The 19,724-nt window shown below is 42.0% G+C and overlaps 1 protein-coding gene across 4 annotated transcripts in view; it reads right to left on the minus strand.

The window, feature by feature from the left end:
• Arih2 (ariadne RBR E3 ubiquitin protein ligase 2) overlaps positions 1 to 19,724 on the minus strand; it is a 52,683-nt gene that overhangs the window by 8,073 nt on the left and 24,886 nt on the right. For all 4 annotated transcript variants that reach the window (XM_036192577.1, XM_036192579.1, XM_036192578.1 and 1 more), the window contains 6 exons: positions 10,725 to 10,792; positions 6,727 to 6,790; positions 5,957 to 6,107; positions 4,423 to 4,544; positions 2,649 to 2,758; positions 532 to 649 (listed from right to left, as the gene is read on the minus strand). In XM_036192577.1, the coding sequence (XP_036048470.1) occupies positions 532 to 649; positions 2,649 to 2,758; positions 4,423 to 4,544; positions 5,957 to 6,107; positions 6,727 to 6,790; positions 10,725 to 10,792 (633 nt within the window). The remainder of the gene's footprint in view (positions 1 to 531; positions 650 to 2,648; positions 2,759 to 4,422; positions 4,545 to 5,956; positions 6,108 to 6,726; positions 6,791 to 10,724; positions 10,793 to 19,724) is intronic.

Consider the following 19,724-nt stretch of genomic DNA (forward strand, 5'->3'; position numbering starts at 1 on the left):
AATGCATCCGGGACTGGAGACGGCTCAGCAGTTAACAGCACTTGTTGCTCTTGCAGAGGACCTGGGTTCAATTTCTAGTACCACACAGTGGCTCAAAACCATCCATAATTCCAATTCCAGAGTATCCAATCAGCACGCATGTGGCACACATACAAGTATTCAAGCAGAACATTCATACACATAAAATAAAAAAATCATTATATATTATTATTAGTTTTTATTTTGAGACAGGGTCTCAGTTCTAGGACCAGGCTGGCCTCAATCCTTTAGAGATCCCATCTGCCTCTGTCTCAGTGCAAGAATTAAAGGTGTGGGCAACTATGTCCAGCATTTAAAAAAAAAAACAACCAAAAATCCAGGGATAAAAATTGATAAAACTATGGCTGAAAAAGAAAAAAAAAAGGATGGCTGAGTGTCCAAAGTCTCTAATAAGCTCCTAGGCTGTGCTCGCTCTCAGATGGCCAATCACCAGGGCAGAGCCCTGGGTAGCATCACTTAGGGAAGTTCCATTACAGGTAACATAGTCCTTACGTCTTTAGTGTGAGCACTAATGTAGTTAGCCGTTTCAGAGTCATCTGCACACTTGGTGAGCCATTTCCGGATTGTGGCGCAGTCTGTCGGGGCGTGATACATCTGTCGACACTTGAAACTTAAAATTGGAAAGAAACACATTCAAATATTCATCAAGTCAGGGTTTCATGTTTTAAACGTTCCTCTTGTTTTGAGCTAACAGATCCTAAATTAAAGCTTTAGGCAAAAATCACTTTTTAAGGTCTTAGGGACTTTACTCACCCAGAATTATAATGAAACACATTATAAATGTTTTTTCAACTTGAGCCTGAGACATGCTCAGTAGGCCCACATGAAGTTTTACCTTAAACATCTTGGACTGTATTAACGCTTCCTGAAAGGAGTCAAACGGAGCCCAGCTTCCTCCTCACCCTTCTTTTAGGTGTTGGAGATTAAACTCAAGGCCCCACTTTCCGACGAAGCTACATTCCCTGCCCTGAGGCCAGGTAGGTGTGCGTGTGTGCGTGTGTGTGTGTGTGTGTGTGTGTGTGTGTGTGTGTGTGTGTGTGTGTGTGTGTGTGTGTGTTTTCTGGCAATAGAGCCTCAAATATCTCTGGCTGGCCTCCAAAGATTACCTTAAACTCATGATCTTTCTGCTTCTACTTCTTGAGTACTAGCTAGCATTACAGGCATGAGCCAAACATGCCTGGTTTATGTGGTGCAGGAGCTCAAATCCAAGGTTTTGTCTGCAACACACTCTACCAACTGAGCTGCATCTTTAGCCTTCAGATTTTTGGAAGGCAAGTACTCAGAAGGAACTCTGTGGAGTACCTTCATTCAGGTTTAAAAGGACTGAAAGTTTTGGGAGTTTCTCTACACCTTCTGGCTAGATGTGTATAAGGATGCACAAATGCCAGAACTTGTAGAATCTGACAAGAACTGAAGCTTAAAACAAAACAAAAAAAAACCAAAAAACAAAAACAGAAACAGAGCTAGGACTCATGTCCCCAGTCTCCTTTTGTCTAAGTCAAGAGTAAGGTCCACAGGTGGAGAGCAGACACGTGCCTCGGGAAAGAACTACTCATGTGAGACAGAGGATGTAGAGCAACTCTTCAGTCCTCTACTCTTGGGGGACGGAGTCCCTCATTGTCCTGAAAGGCAGAAACCCATCTATTGTGAGATTTCTCTGAAGCTAGACCATCAGTCTTCCAGGGAAGTGCAATCAGGACAGACCTGGATTTAAATTATGGCCCTGCTATTTACTAGTAGGTTTACTGACCTTGTACTTTGATTTCCTCACCTAGGATGGTAACAGAGGCAATCTCGCAGTTGGAAACAATTTGTTAAGTTTTGGTTATGCCCATGGAGTTTACTGAATGGGAAGTACCTCAGTTGTACAATTCACTCATGAATCAGAGTTTTATAAAAGTCAGCCAGTACCAGTGGGGTGGCACAAAAAGTCAATACCAGCTCTTGGGAGGCAGATCTCCATGACTTTGAGGCCAGCCTTGTCTACAAAGTAAGATCCAGGATAGCCAAAGTTATATAGCAAGACTCTGTCTCAAAACAAAACTAGACAAACAAACAAACAAAGTTAGCTTAAGGGGTGTGGGGAATCTAGCTCAGCTCGTAAAGTGCTTGCCTAGCATGTACATGGGCCTGAGTTTAATCCCTAGCACCACATAAACTGGGCATGGAGAGGTCAGCCAAAGATGATCAGATGTTCAAGGTCATCCTTGGCTATACTGTGAATCTGAGGTCAGCCTGAGCTAAACAAGACCTTGCCTAAAAAATAAAAATAAATTTAAATTTAAAAAGTTAGCTAAGAGAAGTTCAAAACAGAGAAAGATAAAAATGTTGAAGTCATATGTAAATTGTCAGAAAAGGAAGGCAATTTCTGGCTGTGAGTATAGTCTAAACTTAACATAGTCTTCAGGAACCTACTACTTCCTTGTCGTCAAAGTCTGTTCATTTATCAAAATATTCCAAGGAACACAAAGTACAGGGCGCAAACCTGGCCACTTGGAGCAGAGCGCTCTTCTGGACAGACACCCCGCCTCCCCCAGCCTGCCCTTACGCGTGCTCTTTGGAGGAAACGGGCCTTGAGCCCAGGCCTTGCGGCACGCACGCCCTCTTACCAGAAGACCTCGTTGCACCGACTGCACTGCACTCGGCGAGCTCTAGGCTCCTGCACCCGAATGACCATGGGGCAGTCTGCACCAGGGCACAGCTGGAGCTGGTAATGACTCTGTGAACACAGGGAAGGGTGAGGACATCTGATTGTTGCCTTTCAACAGACTGTTCAAGTGCCTCTGTTCTTCTAGCTAAGAACTTGTGTCAAAGGACTAAATAAACTTAGGACGGATGTTGTGAAGAACAGATATTAACTAATTACTGAAGAGAATCTCTGTCTAGCTTAAAACAGGTACCCACTAATTTAAAGTTATTATACAAGACGGTACCTGTAGGCTGGAAGCAGACACGTGTGCCTGTAGCTTCAGCTACTTAGCTACTTGGAAGACTAACACAGAAGGATTGCGTGAGCCCAGGGAGTTTAGTCAGGACTGGCCGGTCAACATAGGGGAAACATGTCTCAGGAAAAAATGTTTTAATGTGAACTGGATGAGAACACAGCTCAGTAACCTATGCATCTCACAGCTCACAGGCTCAAAGATCCCCAACAATCTACCCAAGGCAACCAATTATGCAAAGAAATAAGCCCACGCCATGCTGGTGGCACAGGCCTTTAATCCAAGTAGTTGGGAGGCAGATGCAGGTGGATCTCTTTGAGTTCAAGGCCAGCTTCATCTAGAGTTCCAGGAAATCCAGGGCTACAAAGAGAAACCTTGTCTCAAAAACCAAACCAAAGCAAAACAAGAACAAAAAAATAAGATAAAACTCTGTGTTTACTCTGCATGTGTGCAAGACAACCAATCCAATAAGCTTTTAACTAAGTAAGAAAAGAGAAAGATAAAAAATTATGCTGCACAGAATCTATAAAGTTGGACAGGTAGCCTAAAAAGGGAAAAGAATCTAAAATTAACCAGGCTAGAATCATGAACAAGTTTTCAAATTGCTACAAAACAGCCCTTCTCTGGGATGAAGTGTAAAGATGAAGTGTACAGAACCAAATGGAATAGCAACTCTTGAGCTATACCAGACCTATGCTTACTCCCCTCACATAAGATGGCTTGCTCAGCTTGTTAAATCAACTGTGTGTACTTTGGGATGACTGTCCATATAATGGAAATGAAAACCAAGACTGAGAGGCCTGGAGAGATGGCTTAGAGGTTGACAGCTCTTCCAGAGGTCCAGAGTTCAATTCCCAGAACTGACATGGCAGCTCACAACTGTCTGTAATTCCAGTTTCAGGGGACCTGACACCCATGGCAAAACACCAATGCACATAAAATAAAAATACTAATTAATTAAAAAGAAAACCAAGATTCAGGTAAATTAATAAGCAAGTGGTCTTACAACAAGGAAGTAACAGATCTGGTTTTTCTGACCCCAAAGCCTTTATTATATATTTTTATATTAAATTATGTGTTTATAAATGGGGAGTGGGTGGGTAGGTGCAAGAGGGCATGAGTGCAGGTGCCTTTAAAAAGGCAGAAGAGGGTGTTGGGGATTTAGCTCAGTGGTAGAGTGATTGCCTAGCAAGCGCAAGGCCCTGGGTTCGGTCCTCAGCTCCAAAAAAAAAAAGGATGTCAGATGCCCTGGAGCTGGAGTTATACACGAGACATGAGTGCTGGGAACTAACTCAGGACCTCTTCAAGACTCTAAACTGCTGAGCCATTTCTCCAGCCCCAGACCTGTGTGATTCACCACCCACAATCTAATGGCAGCTGTGATTATAATGTGTAAGGTGGGCTCAGAAAGACAAAGGGCAAAAGAACAGGGTGCTCATACCTCCACATAGTCCCTAAAGAGGTAGCGCCTGTATTTATCTCTTAATTCTTCATTGGGAAGCAAGGGAAACACAAAGTCCTCTGGTGTTCGGAGTGGACAATCCTGAGCCATACATGAGACTCCTGTTGAACAAAGGTAATGTGATAGATAACCATACTGTAGAAGTCATAACATAATATACTTACTTACCCACTAGATGCAACCAACACATTCTAACTTCATATAGGAATTCTGTTCAAAATACTTATCGAGAACTTTTTCAAAGAGAGAAATTGACATGTTTTCATAGTAATATAACAAAAATATTGTGCCCAAATACCCATATATCAGCACAAGCACCACTAAATAAAATCATAGGGTTGGATGTAGTGGCTCATATCTTTAATCCCAGCATTGGGGAGACAGAGGCAGAGGCATCTCAGAGTTTGAGGCCAACCTGATTGACATAGTGAGATCCAGGCCAGCCAGGGCTACATAGCGAGACCTGTCTCGAAAAGAAACAAATAAAAACAAAAAGATTATTAAAGACTTAGTGACTAATATGACTAATGATTTTATTGTATCATGTGTATGTGATTATCACTAATATACTGACTTTTTTTGAGGGGTACGATGGGGAGGGAACTATTTCATGTAGTCCAAGCTAGCCTCAAACTTGCTATGTAGCTGAGGCTGGCCTTGAACTCTTGATGCTTCTGCTTCTTCCTCCCAAATGTTGGGATCACAGGCATGTACCACCATGCCCAGGTTAACATACTGAGATTGTGCAGATAACAACCAACATGGCTCTAATTAGTCTTAATATTATCAAGTCACAGAACAACAACTACTCCTGTAGCTGGTAATAAATCTGATATGGGTTATGTTGTTCAAAAACCAGTAGTGGGAATTCAGACATGGTAGATAGGCAGTTCAAAGGACAGTTCTCTTACAAGGTGAGAAGATCACCTTGTACTCACACCAATATTTGTAAAACCTTTAATTTCTTTATTTTGCTGGAGACTACAGAAAACTGTGCTACTATTTAGATTGATGCATTTAGAAACCACCAGATCTAACTATAAAAACCTGTCAATCTTAGAAGAAAAGTTTAAGTACAAGAAAACACAGAGTGAAAGACACTACTTTAAGACTGGAGAGATGGCTTAGCAGTTAAAATTGTACTGCTAAGGCTGGGCGGTGGCGGCTACAGAGCTAGTCCAGGACAGGCTCCAAAGCTACAGAGAAATCCTGTCTCGAAAAACCAAAAATGAAACAAAACAAACAAACAAACAAAAAAGTACTGCTAAGGAGGAACTGGGTTCCATCCAAAACCCCACATGATGATCACAACCAACTGTAAACCAGTTCCAGGGGATCCCATGCCCTCTTCTGACCTCTACCGGCACCAAACACACATATGCTACACAGAGCTACATGCAGACAAAACATTTACACACACACACACACACCCCCAAAAAAATCAAATGAACAAATATAATTAAAACTTAAAAAAATATTTTGAGAGCCATATTTATGTTCAGTGCAGACTCACCTACACCAACACCGTCCTTGACAAGTACTGAGCAATGCTGCTCCCAGCAGCTTCGGCAAAACTGATGTTGGCAAGCCAGAGAGAGCAGGTTTTCCTTCCGCACAAACTGCATACACACTGCACAGTGGTGAGGGGGATGGGCTGTGGGGACCTAGAGAGTGAGCAAGATGTAGCCACATAAGCCAAAGAAAGACTTACCAACAAATTCATCACGCTGCAGTTTGTGAAGGGCATTGGATTTTCTATATAAATATGTCCAAATCATAAGACTAGCTTCTGGGGTTTTCTGATACTTAGCAGAAGACCTGGGTTAGGTTCCCAGCACCCATGTGGCAGCTCACACCCATCTCTAGCTCCAGTTTCAGAGGATTTGATGCCCTCTGCTGATCTCCATTCCCATCAGGCATGCATGTAATGTACATGTATACATGCAGCCAAACACTCTCATATGTAAAGTAAAATAAATATATTTGTTTAAAAAAAATAATAAAACACTAGGCATGGTGGCATGTGCCTTTAATCCCAGCACTCAGGAGGCGAAGGCAGGCAGATCTCTATGAGTTTAAGGACAGCCTGGTCTACATAACAAGACCCTGTAAAAAATTAAATAAATAATAAAAGATTAAAAAAAGATGAGGAAAAAAAGGGACCATTAGGAGCTAAATAAGGATCTTGGGCATACTATATAATGCAAAACAAAGCTGGTGCTAACATTGTAAGAACAGAGCCATGGCCATCAATGAAGCCTCACTAAAGCAGAAGATACTCACGTGTTTTGATGGATTAGGCTGAACTCGAGAATCAACAAGTAGCTGCGCAGAATTAGACCTGTACCTAGAAAACAAAAAGGCAGAAATACAGAGAATCAGAAGTTCGCCGGCTGGTGGTGGCGCACACCTTTAATCTCAGCACTCAGGAGGCAGAGCCAGGTGGATCTCTGTGAGTTCAAGGCCAGCCTGGGCTACCAAGTGAATTCCAGAAAAGGCACAAAGCTACACAAAGAAACCCTGTCTCAAAAAACCAAAAACCAAAAACCAAAAACCAAAACAAAACAGAGAATCAGAAGCTGAAGACATTTTTAACTCTCAATAACAGAACAAACCATCTCATGTTGTGGTTGCATTAAAGTGCCTTTTACCTTGTCAGCACAATAGTCCATGGCTATAATTCTAACACTCAGCAAGCTCAAAGCCAACATATTTACATAGTGAGTTTGAGGTTATTGCTAAGTGTTTTCTCATTGAACCAAGTTTTTCCTTTTATCTCAATATAAATGTTCTTTTCTTTTTGAGGGGTGAGCAGGGGCAGGAAGGTTGGGGAGTTTTACTATGTAGCCTTGACTGTTCAGAACTCACTATGTAGACCAGGCTGGCTTTGAACTCACAGAGATCTGTCTGTCTCTGCCTTCTAAGTGCTGAGACTGAAGGGTATGCCACTTTGCCCAGCTGATTTTGTTTGTTTTTTGAGACAAGGTTTCTGAGTGTTCCAGAACAGCAGAGCTGTAGACCAGGCAGGCCTAGAACTCAGAGATCTAACTAGCACTGCCTCCTAAGTGCTGGGATTAAAGGCGTGCATGACCACTGCCTAGCCCTTGTTTGGTTTTTAACATTTATTTTATGTGTACGAATTTTTGCCTACATGTATGTATGTACATCATATGAATGCCTAGTGCTATGCAGGCCAACAGAGGGCACTGGAGTCCCTGAATCTAGAGTCAGCTGTAAATCGCCACGTGGTGCTAGGAATTGAATCTGGATCCTCTGAAAGTGCTCCTAACCATTAAACCACCTCTCCATCCCTCACTCAAAAAGGTTTTTTTTTTTTTTGTTTGTTTGTTTGTTTGTTTTTTAAAGATTTATTCATCTATTATGTATACAGTGCTGTGTCTGCATGGCCAGAAGAGGGCATCAGATCTCATTACAGATGGTTGTGAGCCACTATGTGGTTGCTGGGAATTGAACTCAGAACCTCTGGAAGAACATCCAGTGTTCTTAACCTCTGAGCCAACTCTCCAGCTCCAAGGTTTTTTTTTTTTTTGACAGAGAAAAGATAAACGTCTTCTGATGAGTGGATAGTATAAAATGCAACCATATTAAATACAGCATATTTTTATGTTTATAGAGATGTAAAATCAAAAAATAACAGAAACATAATTTAAGAATAAAAAATATGGGGTGAGGATGGAGTTCAGTTAGTATTAGCTTAGCATACACAAGATGCCAGCTTTGATGCCCTGCACTATATTAACCTTGGTGGCACATATATGTAATTTCAGTAGTAAAGACAAGAGGAGCTACCATGTCCAACTAGAAGATTTTTTTCTTTTTACTCCCCCCGCCTTTTTTTGTGGAGCTGAGGATCGAACCCAGGGCCTTGTGCTTGCTAGGCAAGCACTCTACCACTGAGCTAAATCCCAAACACCCACTTTTTTTATTATTAAGAAATTTTCTATTCATTTTACATACCAACCACAGATCCCCCTCTCCTCCCTCTGCCTGCCCCTAGGAGATATTTTTGATTATCAAGGACTTGGGGATTATACTGCTCCTGACTTATAGTAGGTAAAGCCCAGAGGTGCTGACAAACTTCCTATAGTTCATGCAGTAGCCCTCCATCCCCAAATAATTATCCACTCCAGTTTGGGTCTAGTGGAATTGATCTGTATTCCCAGGGACTTCAGACATAGGGGCAGGCAGATTACAAGTTAAAGGCTAGCCTGGGCTACAGAGCAACTTAGGGCACACATAGATGACTTAGCAAAATCCTATTTCAAAATAAAGAGTAAAATAGGGCTGGAAATACAGCTCAGTAGGAAAGCACTTTCCTAGCATGGTAAGAGTTAAAGGTGGGGTTGGGGATTTAGCTCAGTGGTAGAGTGCTTGCCTAGCAAGCACAAGGCCCTGGGTTCGGTCCTCAGCTCTGGCAAAAGAAACAAAAAGAGTTAAAAGCAGCTGGAGAGATGGCTCAGTGGTTAAGAGCACTAGCAGCTCTTCCAGAGGTCCTGAGTTCAATTCCCAGCAACCACATGGTGGCTCACAACCACCTTTATGGGATCTGATTCCCCCTCTTCTGGCATGCAGGGGCATAAGCAGATAGAGCACCATATACATAAAATAAATAAATCATAAAAGAAAAAAAAAGTTAAAGGCACGTGCCATCACACGCAGCCATTTTTCAAGGTTTTTGGGAGAAAAAATTGGTCTATTACAGATACAGATGATTTGAACTAAATCTGCTCAAAACACAGATTAAATAAAAATTATGAAACACCTGTATAGTAGCAAGACACGCTAGTGGTAAAGCTGAAATATAAGAGTATGTATGCTTCAAGAAAAGGATATTCAATATGATCAAGTGTTTTAGAAATAATGGAAATAATAATCTTCATTCACAGAGATGAAATTGAACATCTTAACATCTTACTCAACATCTTATCTGGCCAGGATCTATGCTAGCTAGTTTTTATCAACTTGACACAAGCTAGAGTCACTGGAGAGAAGCACTTTCATCTTTCCATTGAACATCTTACCTGTCCATGGTACATGCTGACTAGTTTTTATGTCAATTTTACACAAGCTAGAGAGGAGGGAATGAGAAAATGCTTCCAAAGATCAGGCTGCAGGCCTGGCATGGTAGTACATGCCATGATCTGAGCATTCAGAGGCAGCGACAGGTGGATTCTTTGGGTTTGAGGCAAGCCTGGTCTACATATTGAGTTCCAAGACAGAGCTATGTATTAGCTGTCTAAAAACAAAAGATCAGGCTGTAGGCAAGCCTATAGGGCATTTTCTTTCTTGCTTGCTTTTTCTGTTTTTTTTTTTTCCAGACAGGGTTTCTCTGCGTAGCTTTGCACCTTTCCTGGAATTCACTTGGTAGCCCAGGCTGGCCTTGAACTCACAGAGATCCACCTGGCTCTGCCTTCCGAGTGCTGGGATTAAAGGCGTGTGCCACCACCGCTCGTGGACATTTTCTTAATTAGTGACAGAGAGGGCCCAGCCCAGTGTATATGTTGCCACCCCTGGGCTGGTGGTTCTAGGTCCTACAAGAAAGCAAGCTGAGCAAGCAAGAAGATAACACCCCTTCACTATGGCCTCTGCCTTCAGGTTCCTGTCAGGTATGAATATTTGCCTTGGCTATCCTAAATGGACTGTGATTCAGGAGATGTAGCCAAATCAACCCTTTCCTCTCCAAGCTGCTTTCAGTTATGGTGTTTCATCACAGCACAGAGAAGTAACTAACATACAAGAGTTTTAGAAATATAGTACACACACATACACACACACACACTCACACTCACATACACACACTCACACACACACACACACACACACATACACACACGATCATACCACACACACACATACACACACACATGATTATACCACACACACACATACTCACACACGATCATACCACACAAACACATGCTCATAACACACACACATACACATACAGACATACACACACATGATCATACCACACACACATACACACACATATACACACATGATCATACCACACACACACAGAGATTATACCACACACACACACACACACACAGACATACACACACATGATCATACCACACACACACATGCTCGTAACACACACACACACATGTTCATACCACACACGCACACACATGCTCATACCACACACATACATACATAAACACACACACTCCAAAATGTCAACAAAATCATAGCAGGTAGGCAGACAGAGAAGGATTCAACAGGCAACTTTATCTTCTTTCCTCTGAACATCTTACCTGTCCAGAATCTCTGAGACTTGCCAGTGGAAATTAACTAATATAAGTTTTGCAACTGAATGAGATACCTGTAAGAAACAACAACAACAAAAGATAACGAATTTGAACTATAGTTTCGCATAGTGCACTATAGTTTGAGGCTGTATACATCCACCTCTGTACTAGGTCCATATTCTCTCTCTTAGTTGCATGCTTTGTATTAAGTAAAATTTCTTATATTAGTTATTTTATACATCCCTTGTGCTTGGTCTTTGTTTTCATTAATGTTTCCTACACAAAAAAAATTAGAAACTCTCACTGGATACTGAACCAAAACCATCCTTTATATAGTAACTAAGGAAGAGGTGGGAATGAACGGTGGATTGCAGAGAGAAGGCTGGGGAATGGGAGGAGGAAGGAGAGGGGAATCTGTGGTTGGTATGTAAAATGAATAGAAAATCTCTTAATAATAATAATAAAAATGTAGTATCTGCCAGGCAGCATTGGCACATACCTTTAATCCCAGCAATCGGGAGGCAGAGGCAGGCAGATCTCTGTGAGTTCGAGGCCAGCCTGTTCTACAGAGTGTGAGATCCAGGACAGGCTCCAAAGCTACACAGAGAAACCCTGTCTCAAAAAAACAGAAAACAAAAAAACAAAACAATAACAACAACAACAAACCAAACAAAACAACAAAAACCCCCAAAAAACATGTTATCTGAGCTAGGTGCAGTGATGAATACCTTTAATCCCAGCACTTGGGAGGCAGAGGCAGGCAGATCTCTGAGTCTAGAGGCTAGCCTGGGCTACAGAGTGAGTTCCAGGAAAGCCAAAGCTACATACTAAAACCCTATCTCAAGGAGAAAAAAAAGTGATATCCAACATAAGCAAGAGAGCTTCCCAACTAGGTTCCCAAATGTGACATATGTTCTCATATGCTGTCCTATAGGGCCACACACACACATACACACCTACAGTATGTTTCTAGTTAGGACTTGCAACACATCTCCAGGCTTTGACTTCTTGATTTATACTCCATAAACAAAATAAAGAATTTAAGGTCAGATTAGTGGTGCACATAATTTTAATCTCAGCAGGCAAATCTTTTGTGAGTTCAAGACCAACTGAGTCTACAAAGCAAGTTTCAGGCCAGCCACAGCTACATAGTAAGACACTGTCTCAAAAATAAAGCTGGGCATAGTAGCACATGCCCTTAATCTCAGGACTTGGGAGGTAGAGGCAGGCAGATCTCTAGTATACAGAAACAACCAGGTGAGCCACACAGTGAGACCCTGTCTCAAGTAACATTTTTAAAACCAGTTTTGCTATTGTTGTTGTTTTGGTTTTTCAAGACAGGGTTTGTCTGCGTAGCTAGACTTGGATGTCCTGGAACTTGCTCTGTAGACCAGGCTGGCCTCAAACTCTGAGATCACCTGCCTATCTCTTAAATTCTGGGACTAAAGGCATGAACAATCATACCTGACTTAAAAGTCATTTTTATTTTTTTATTTTATTTTATTTTTTAAAAGATCTATTTATTATGTATACAGCATGTATGACTGCAGGCCAGAAGAGGGCACCAGATTTCATTACAGATGGTTATGAGCCACCATGTGGTTGCTGGGAATTGAACTCAGGACCTCTGGAAGAGCAGTCAGTGCTCTTAACCTCTGAGCCATCTCTCTAGCCCCCTAAAAATAATTTTTAAATCTCTGAATTCACAAAATCCAACATGCCCCAGTTGCAAAACATTTAAAAAGTTTGTAGACAGTCATTCTGGTATCTACATTTTCTGGCCTCTACATAAAAGGTGACAAAAGCTACCAATTCCACTGTAAATTCTTCCTCCTAGGGCATTAAGAGATGATACATGCACTACTAAGTTATTTGGAAAAGATATATAAAAATAACTTAGCCGGGAGGCGGTGGTGGTGCACGCCTTTAATCCCAGCGCTCGGGAGACAGAGCCAGGCGGATCTCTGTGAGTTCGAGGCCAGCCTGGTCTACAGCATGAGATCCAGGACAGGCACCAAAACCACACGGAGAAACCTTGTCTCGAAAAACCACAAAAACAACAAAAAACTTATATGTTCAAGGAAAATGAGCTTGATAAATAATACGTAACAGATCCATGCGATGGACAACAATGTAGTTAGTGGACAGAGTACTATAGTTATTGAAAAAGAAAAGGTTTTTTTTGAGAGAGTGTCTCACACATCCTAAGATAACTTCCCCAGTTCTGGGATTACAGATGTGCAACACCAAGTCCAGTTTATGCTCATGGCTTTGTATATGATAGGCAAGCACTCAACCCACTGAGCCCCAGAAGTTTACATTTCAATATTAGGTTAAGGAAGCAAGTAGGAATATAGAGTTTGCTTGTTAGGAGATATAATACCTTATTAAGTGGAAAGTAAACTAGTTGCAAAACATCTTAAGTGTCAAGACTAGGGTGGGAGCCAAAAGGTTGGGATGTGTTTAGAGGCCTAGATCAGACTTCCTGGAGGAAGCATAGGATAGCATGAGGGTGCTACCCATGGAAGGCCAGTAGATCCCTCAGGATACAGTCATAACTCTGATCGGGGGCTGAGTGCAGCAGCTACCTGTAAGACAGTTCTACCTGGTTCACAAAGAACTTCAGCAGGGAAGACAGTCACCAACATATGATTCCCCAGTTTTGGAGCTCTAGTCATTCTTGAGACTAAATAAGGCATATCCTAGGACACTATCATTATCTGAGGCCATTCAATTAGTAAGTGCCTCCTGTCCCATAGGCCAAATACATTTGGAGAAAACCAAAGATGCATGACAGCTGACTTCACTTGGGGTAGGGGTTCTCATTACTTTTCCATGAAAAGGAAGACTATGCACATTGTTACTATTTTCTTACTGAGGCACTTAGAGACTTTAGGCCAAGATTCTTAAATCATGCATAGTAATGTCTTTTAACTGTTGCTATAATTCATCTCAATAGACTATTACCAAAAAATGAAGTGATATACTAGTTATTTTAAATTTTAACAGCTACATAAATACAGCTGTTAGGTACACATTTTATTTCATTTTTAGATAAGGTCTCATTACTTAGCCTTGCTTGACCTAAAATCTTTTATGTATAGAAGCAGAGATCCATCTGTCTCTGCCTTCCAATTACTGACATTAAGGATGTGTGCCACCATTGTATGCCACACAGTTTTTTTAATCCCTTAGAGGCTCTAGAGCAGTGGTTCTCACCCTTCCTAATGCTGTGACTCTTTACTACAGCTCCTCATGTTGTAGTGACCCCCAACCATAAAGTTATTTTGTTGCTACTTCCTAACTGTAATTTTGCTACTGTTAGGCACCCGTGCTTCCCTGTGAAGGGCTGACTACAGTCCTAAGTGGGCACTACCGAAGGTTCAGGGCCCCTGGAGGGCGGGGCAGCGCAGGGCTGGGAGAGGACGAGCGGTCGCAGTCCTCTGGAGAGTCCATTTTAAAGGCAGTCTGGGGGGGGGGATGGCATGCAAGGGCGGCACAGCCTCCACAGAGCAAAGTCCTAAGATGAACTGATTTCATTCCTTCAACCCCGCTCTCCACACACCAGTCTTCCCAGAGGAAACGGAGCCTTCCCTGAGGCAGCTTCACTTCCTGACCAGCAACAAGCCTTGTTGAGGAATTTAAGCCACATTAATGATGAAAATCAGCCTTAGTTCAAGCAGGTGAATTGTCTCACAAATCCATTAATATAGTATCAATACCACTGCTATTTAATACTTCAAGAGGGCTGCAGTTTACTCCAAACCCTTTAAAAGTCAATTCCCTGCCAGGTGGCGGTGGCACACACCTTTAGTCCCAGCACTTAGGAGGCAGAGCCAGGCGGATCTCTGTGAGTTCAAGGCCAGCCTGGTCTACAAAGCAAGATCTAGGACAGGCACCAAAGCTACACAAGAAAGCCTGTCTTGAAAAACAAAACAAAACCAAGTCAATTCCCCTGGGGGCTGGAGAGAACTCAATTGTTAAGAGCACTTGTTCTCGTAGAGGACCTTGGTTCCATTCCCATCACTCAAATAAATGGTGGCTTACAATTACTTATAATTCTAGTTCCAGAGGATTTGACACCCTCTTCGGGGAACCAGACACACATAGGTACATATACATACACATAGGCAGGACATGCATACACATTAAAAAAAAATCTAAAAATAAAAAGTAGTCAAAACTTGTACAACTCCCAAGATCCTTTAGTACATATTCACTCTCTTTTTGGCTGAAGAGGCGCTCTTGCCAGGTATGCTGGCACACACCTTTCATCCCAGCACTTTGCGGGCAAATGATGGTGGATCTCTGTGAGTTCCAGGCAAGCTTGGTCTACATAGCAAGTTTTAGAACAGCCAGGGCTACATAGTGAGAGCATGAAAGGAAAGAAAATGAAAAAAAGACAAGACATAGTGTAGTCCTGGCTGTACTGGAACTTACTCTGTAGACCAGGCTGGCCTCGAACTCACAGAGATCCACCTGCCTCTGCCTCCTGAGTGCTGGGATTAAAGGAGTGTGCCACCAAAAGTTTGGTCATTTCATAAAATGTTAAACATACACTTACCATGTGACCCAGCAATCCTGACCCTAAATATCTACATCAAGAGAAGTGAAAGCAATGTCCACATTAAATCTAGGGCATGAATGATTATAGCAGCAATTTATAAAAGCCAAAAGTCAGAAATAGCCTAAAAGTCTATAAATTAATAATAAATTGACACATAAGCAAGATGTGTTATATACACTATGGAAATCATTATTTAGCAATAAAGGGAACCCATTAATGGCATATAAAAAAGATGAACCTTAAAAATACCACAATGATAGAGTCAGGAAACAAAAGATGACATGTATGATTTGATTTACATGAAATTTCTAAAAGAGGCAAAAATTGAAGAGAAAAACAGTTTCTTGGGGCTATACAGGGGGACTGATTGCAGACACAAGTAACTTTTGAAGTGATGGAGAAATCCTGTCTGGAAAAAAACAAAAAAAAACCTGCTTGGGCCCCTGAGATGTTTTTTAAAGTGACTAGTCGCTATGCAAGCTTTAAGAACTGAAGTCAATCCATGGAAACCATGGTGGAAAGACTCTTACAAACTATCCTCAAATTTCATATGTGATACATGTATCATACACAATAATAAAATTGAGAGAGATATTCAGGGAAAGAATGAGACATACTCACGTTTCAAATTTTTCAAAATTAAGTTTGAAGACGGACCTTAATGGCAACTGTGGAACTAGAAACTACTCCTATTCCTAATCCCTATCCAGGAAAAGAGGACCTGGTCAGCAGGCTGCTACCTCAGATTTATTAAACATCCCCACAGACAGACAGCCCACAGAACCATATCTAGCTGCTTAATAATTTTTTTTTTTTTTGAGACAGGGTTTCTCTGTGTAGTACTGGCTGTCCTCAAACTCAGAGATCTCTGAGTTTGCCTCTGCCTCCCGAGTGCTCGGATTAAAGGTGTGAGCCACCTCCATAGACGAATTGTTTAATAATTTATTATTATTAAACAACTACTTACTTTTTAAAAAAAAATTATATTTTATGTATGAGTGCTCTGCATGTATACCTGCAGGCCAGAAGAGGGCATCAGATCCCATTATAAGATGGTCATGAGCCACCATGTGTTTGCTGGGAATTGAACTCAGGACCTCTGGAAGAGCAGCCAGGGCTCTTAACCCCTGAGCCATCTCTCCAGGCCCATGACTACTTACTTTTAAAGTATGGTACTGAGCCTATGAGGGAAGATAAGGAAAATAAACAGGATCATGGCTAGTAATGCTGAATGGACAGGAGAAATCTACTGTGCCCTACTGTGCCCTGGGGTGGCTACAGTGATGATGTACGCAGAACTCCTAATGTTGGAGCTGCAAGTGATAAGACAGCAACATGCTGTCAGAAACAAGGACAGGTACAAGGGAAGATTAGGACTTCCTCCGATGACAGTGGTTACCGTCCCATGCAGACAGGGCTAAGTGAAACCGTTCCACCACTAAAACAGGTTTGCTGTTTAAGAGGACAAGGTCAGCATTCACACAGTAGACCAAAGGAAAAGGAAACCTCATCAAAGTAGAGTGGGCTGCTTTTGCATTCGGCTCCATTTAAATGTTCCTATGGTATCAAGTCTCCTTTGCCTTTGTCATGCACTTCTATGCTCATTCTTTTTAATTTTTGCTAGTGTCCGCTATTCCAAAGAATTATAGCATATATCACCCCCAGGGTCAATAAATGTGGTCCTGGCCCACTCAGTAACAGCTAAGCAGAATTACCATTACAAACACATTTTACTTTTCCATGGCATTCAAAAAGGAACTTGAATTTCTATACCTTAATAAGAAAAATACATTTATGTACTTTATCAACTTATGTATTTGTCTGGTTTTCTGAGACAGGGTCTATGTAGACCAGGCTAGCCTTGAATCCAGATCCTCTGGTATTAAAGGTATATGCCACCACACTTGGCCTAGTTTTGGTTATTTGGAGACAAAGTCTCAGTTGTCTACTCTAAGGCTGCTTTGAACTCATGGAGTTTCTCCATCAACCTTCTAGATGCTGGTATGTATTACAGGCACCTGCTACCTCAAAATTCAAACTCTCCCTTAGAATTTGGTTTAAAGCACTCATTTTTATTTTTCTAAAAGTTTGGCTGGACATGATGGTGCAAGCCTTCAATCCCTGAACTGGATAGGTAGAGACAGGTAGACCTCTGAGTTTGTGACCAACCTGGTCTACATACTGAGTTCCAAGACAGCCAGGATGCCATGGCAAGGAGGAGAGCAATGGCTGGACAAGAACAATTGACGGTGATGGCCATGCCGACAATGATGATGACCACCACCACCTCCACGACCACCACCACCACCACGACCAGAGACATGGTTCAGTAGGTAAAAGCAGGGGACCCAAGTTTAATTCACAGCATCACACGGTGGGTTCACAACTGTCTCTAACTCGAGTTCCCTTGGGAAACTGGCACACATGTGGAGGTCAGAAGACAATATGTGAAGTCAGTTATATGCTTTTACCCCACCCCATCCTCTCTCTCTTTTTTTATAAACAATGTCTCACAATGTAGCCCTGGCTGTCCTGGAACTCACTATGTAGACATGTCTGCCTTCCAAGTGCTGCACCAGAAAGTCCAGTTATTTGTACTTTAAAGTCAGTTCCAGGAATCAAATTTTGGTTGCAGTCAGGCTTACGTAGCTAAGCATCTTTACCCAATGGCAATCTTGCCAGTCCTGTTTATGTAACTAGAGTTAAAAAGGGTTGTTGAGAACTCAATCCAGATCTCTAGAAGGGCATTCTGGGCTCTTAATAGCTGAGTCAACTCTCCAGCCCCTGTTTGTTTCTGACATAACATTTATTATACAGTTCTGCTTTATGGCAAGACTAGAAATTGATATGTAGACTAGCTGGCCTTGAATGTAAGTTGATTCTTACCTTGTGAGTGCTAAATTATAGGTGTATGCCCTCATACCTAGCTAGAATTTTAACTTTGTTTTGTTTTGTTTGTTGAGACAGGGTTTCTCTGTGTAGCTTTGGCGCCTTTCCTGGAACTCACTCTGTAGCCCAGGCTGGCCTTGAACTCACAGAGATCTGCCTGCCTCTGCCTCCTGCATGCTGGGATTAAAGGCATGCGCCACCACTGCCTGGCTCAGCCACTAGTTCTTACCTCTACGAAATCCTCAGACTCAAGAGAGTGAGTTCCTGGTTCCTCACGCCTTATATACTTTTCTGTGCCCTGCCATATTACTTCCATGGATTAAAGTAATGTGTCACCACTGCCTGGTTCTGTTTCTCTCATGTAGCTTGGTGTGGTCTTGAACTCACAGAGGTCCAGATGGATATCTGTTTCCCGAGTGATAGGATTAAAGGTGTGTGCCACCACTGTCTGGCTTCTATGTCGAATCTTGTGGCTGGCTCTGTCCTCTGATCCTCAGGCAAGTTTATTAGGGTACACAGTCTATCAGTATAGTAGGCAGCTGGGGAGAGAGTTCAGTGGAGAAAGTGCTTGCCAAACAAGTAGGAAGACCAGAGCTCGGACCCTCGGCGCCCTTTAAGCACACAGCAGGCTTCACAGCCTACCTGTACTCCCAGGATGCTCAAGAGGCCCACAGATGGCACACCGACTATCAAGCTCTGGTTCAAAGACCCTAGCTCCCTATGTAAGGTGAAGAGTCACTGGGAAGAATTACTGGACCTCTTGTCTCCACAGGAATGCGCACACACCCACCCATGTCTGCCCATACACACTTCAAACATGCATGCATACATGAGCATACCACAAATGTGAAAAAAATGTAAAAAGGATGGACATACCCTCAATTTTATGAATGACTTGAAGAACCTTTTATAGGATCAAAGATGGGGCTAGAGCAGAAATCAGGTACAGTCCATCTTTCCTGCCTTTCTTCCCTTTTTGGCTGACCCTCTATACTATAACAAGATGGGTCAGATGCTGAAGGAAGTGAGCTCACTTGTGTTGTCATTTACCATAAACCTACATTTACATAAACTCTACACTACCTACCATACACAATACTCTGCATTACCTATATCCTCAATCCAATACAGCATCTCCAGATCTTTATTTCAGAAAACATCTACCTACACATGTCAAAAATAACTGGTAAACAAGCCACTCAATTTTATTCCTGCTTCATAAACAAGGTTAAGGAATGAAGAGCAGAGACCACAATATTTAGTATTTAGGTATATAATGTTAAGATTTCCTGAGATGTAATGACACCTATATGTAGATGTAACCGTCTTGTTAAATAAGAAACACAGAGCCAATTGCAGAGTTAAAAGCCAAGAGGTCAGAGCAATAGCTAGGAGCTGAAAACCTTACCCTTCACTGCTGCTCTCTCCTCTCCTCTCTTCTCCTCTCTTCTCCGCCCAAGACCTACTTCCTGTGTCCTGTCTTTTATATAGACTTTCTGTTCTGCCTTCTCATTGGTTGTAAACCCAGCCACATGACCTCCTCGTCACTG

This window comes from Onychomys torridus, chromosome 7 (genome assembly GCF_903995425.1).
Source record: "Onychomys torridus chromosome 7, mOncTor1.1, whole genome shotgun sequence".
In the NCBI taxonomy this organism is placed as follows: Eukaryota; Metazoa; Chordata; class Mammalia; order Rodentia; family Cricetidae; genus Onychomys; species Onychomys torridus.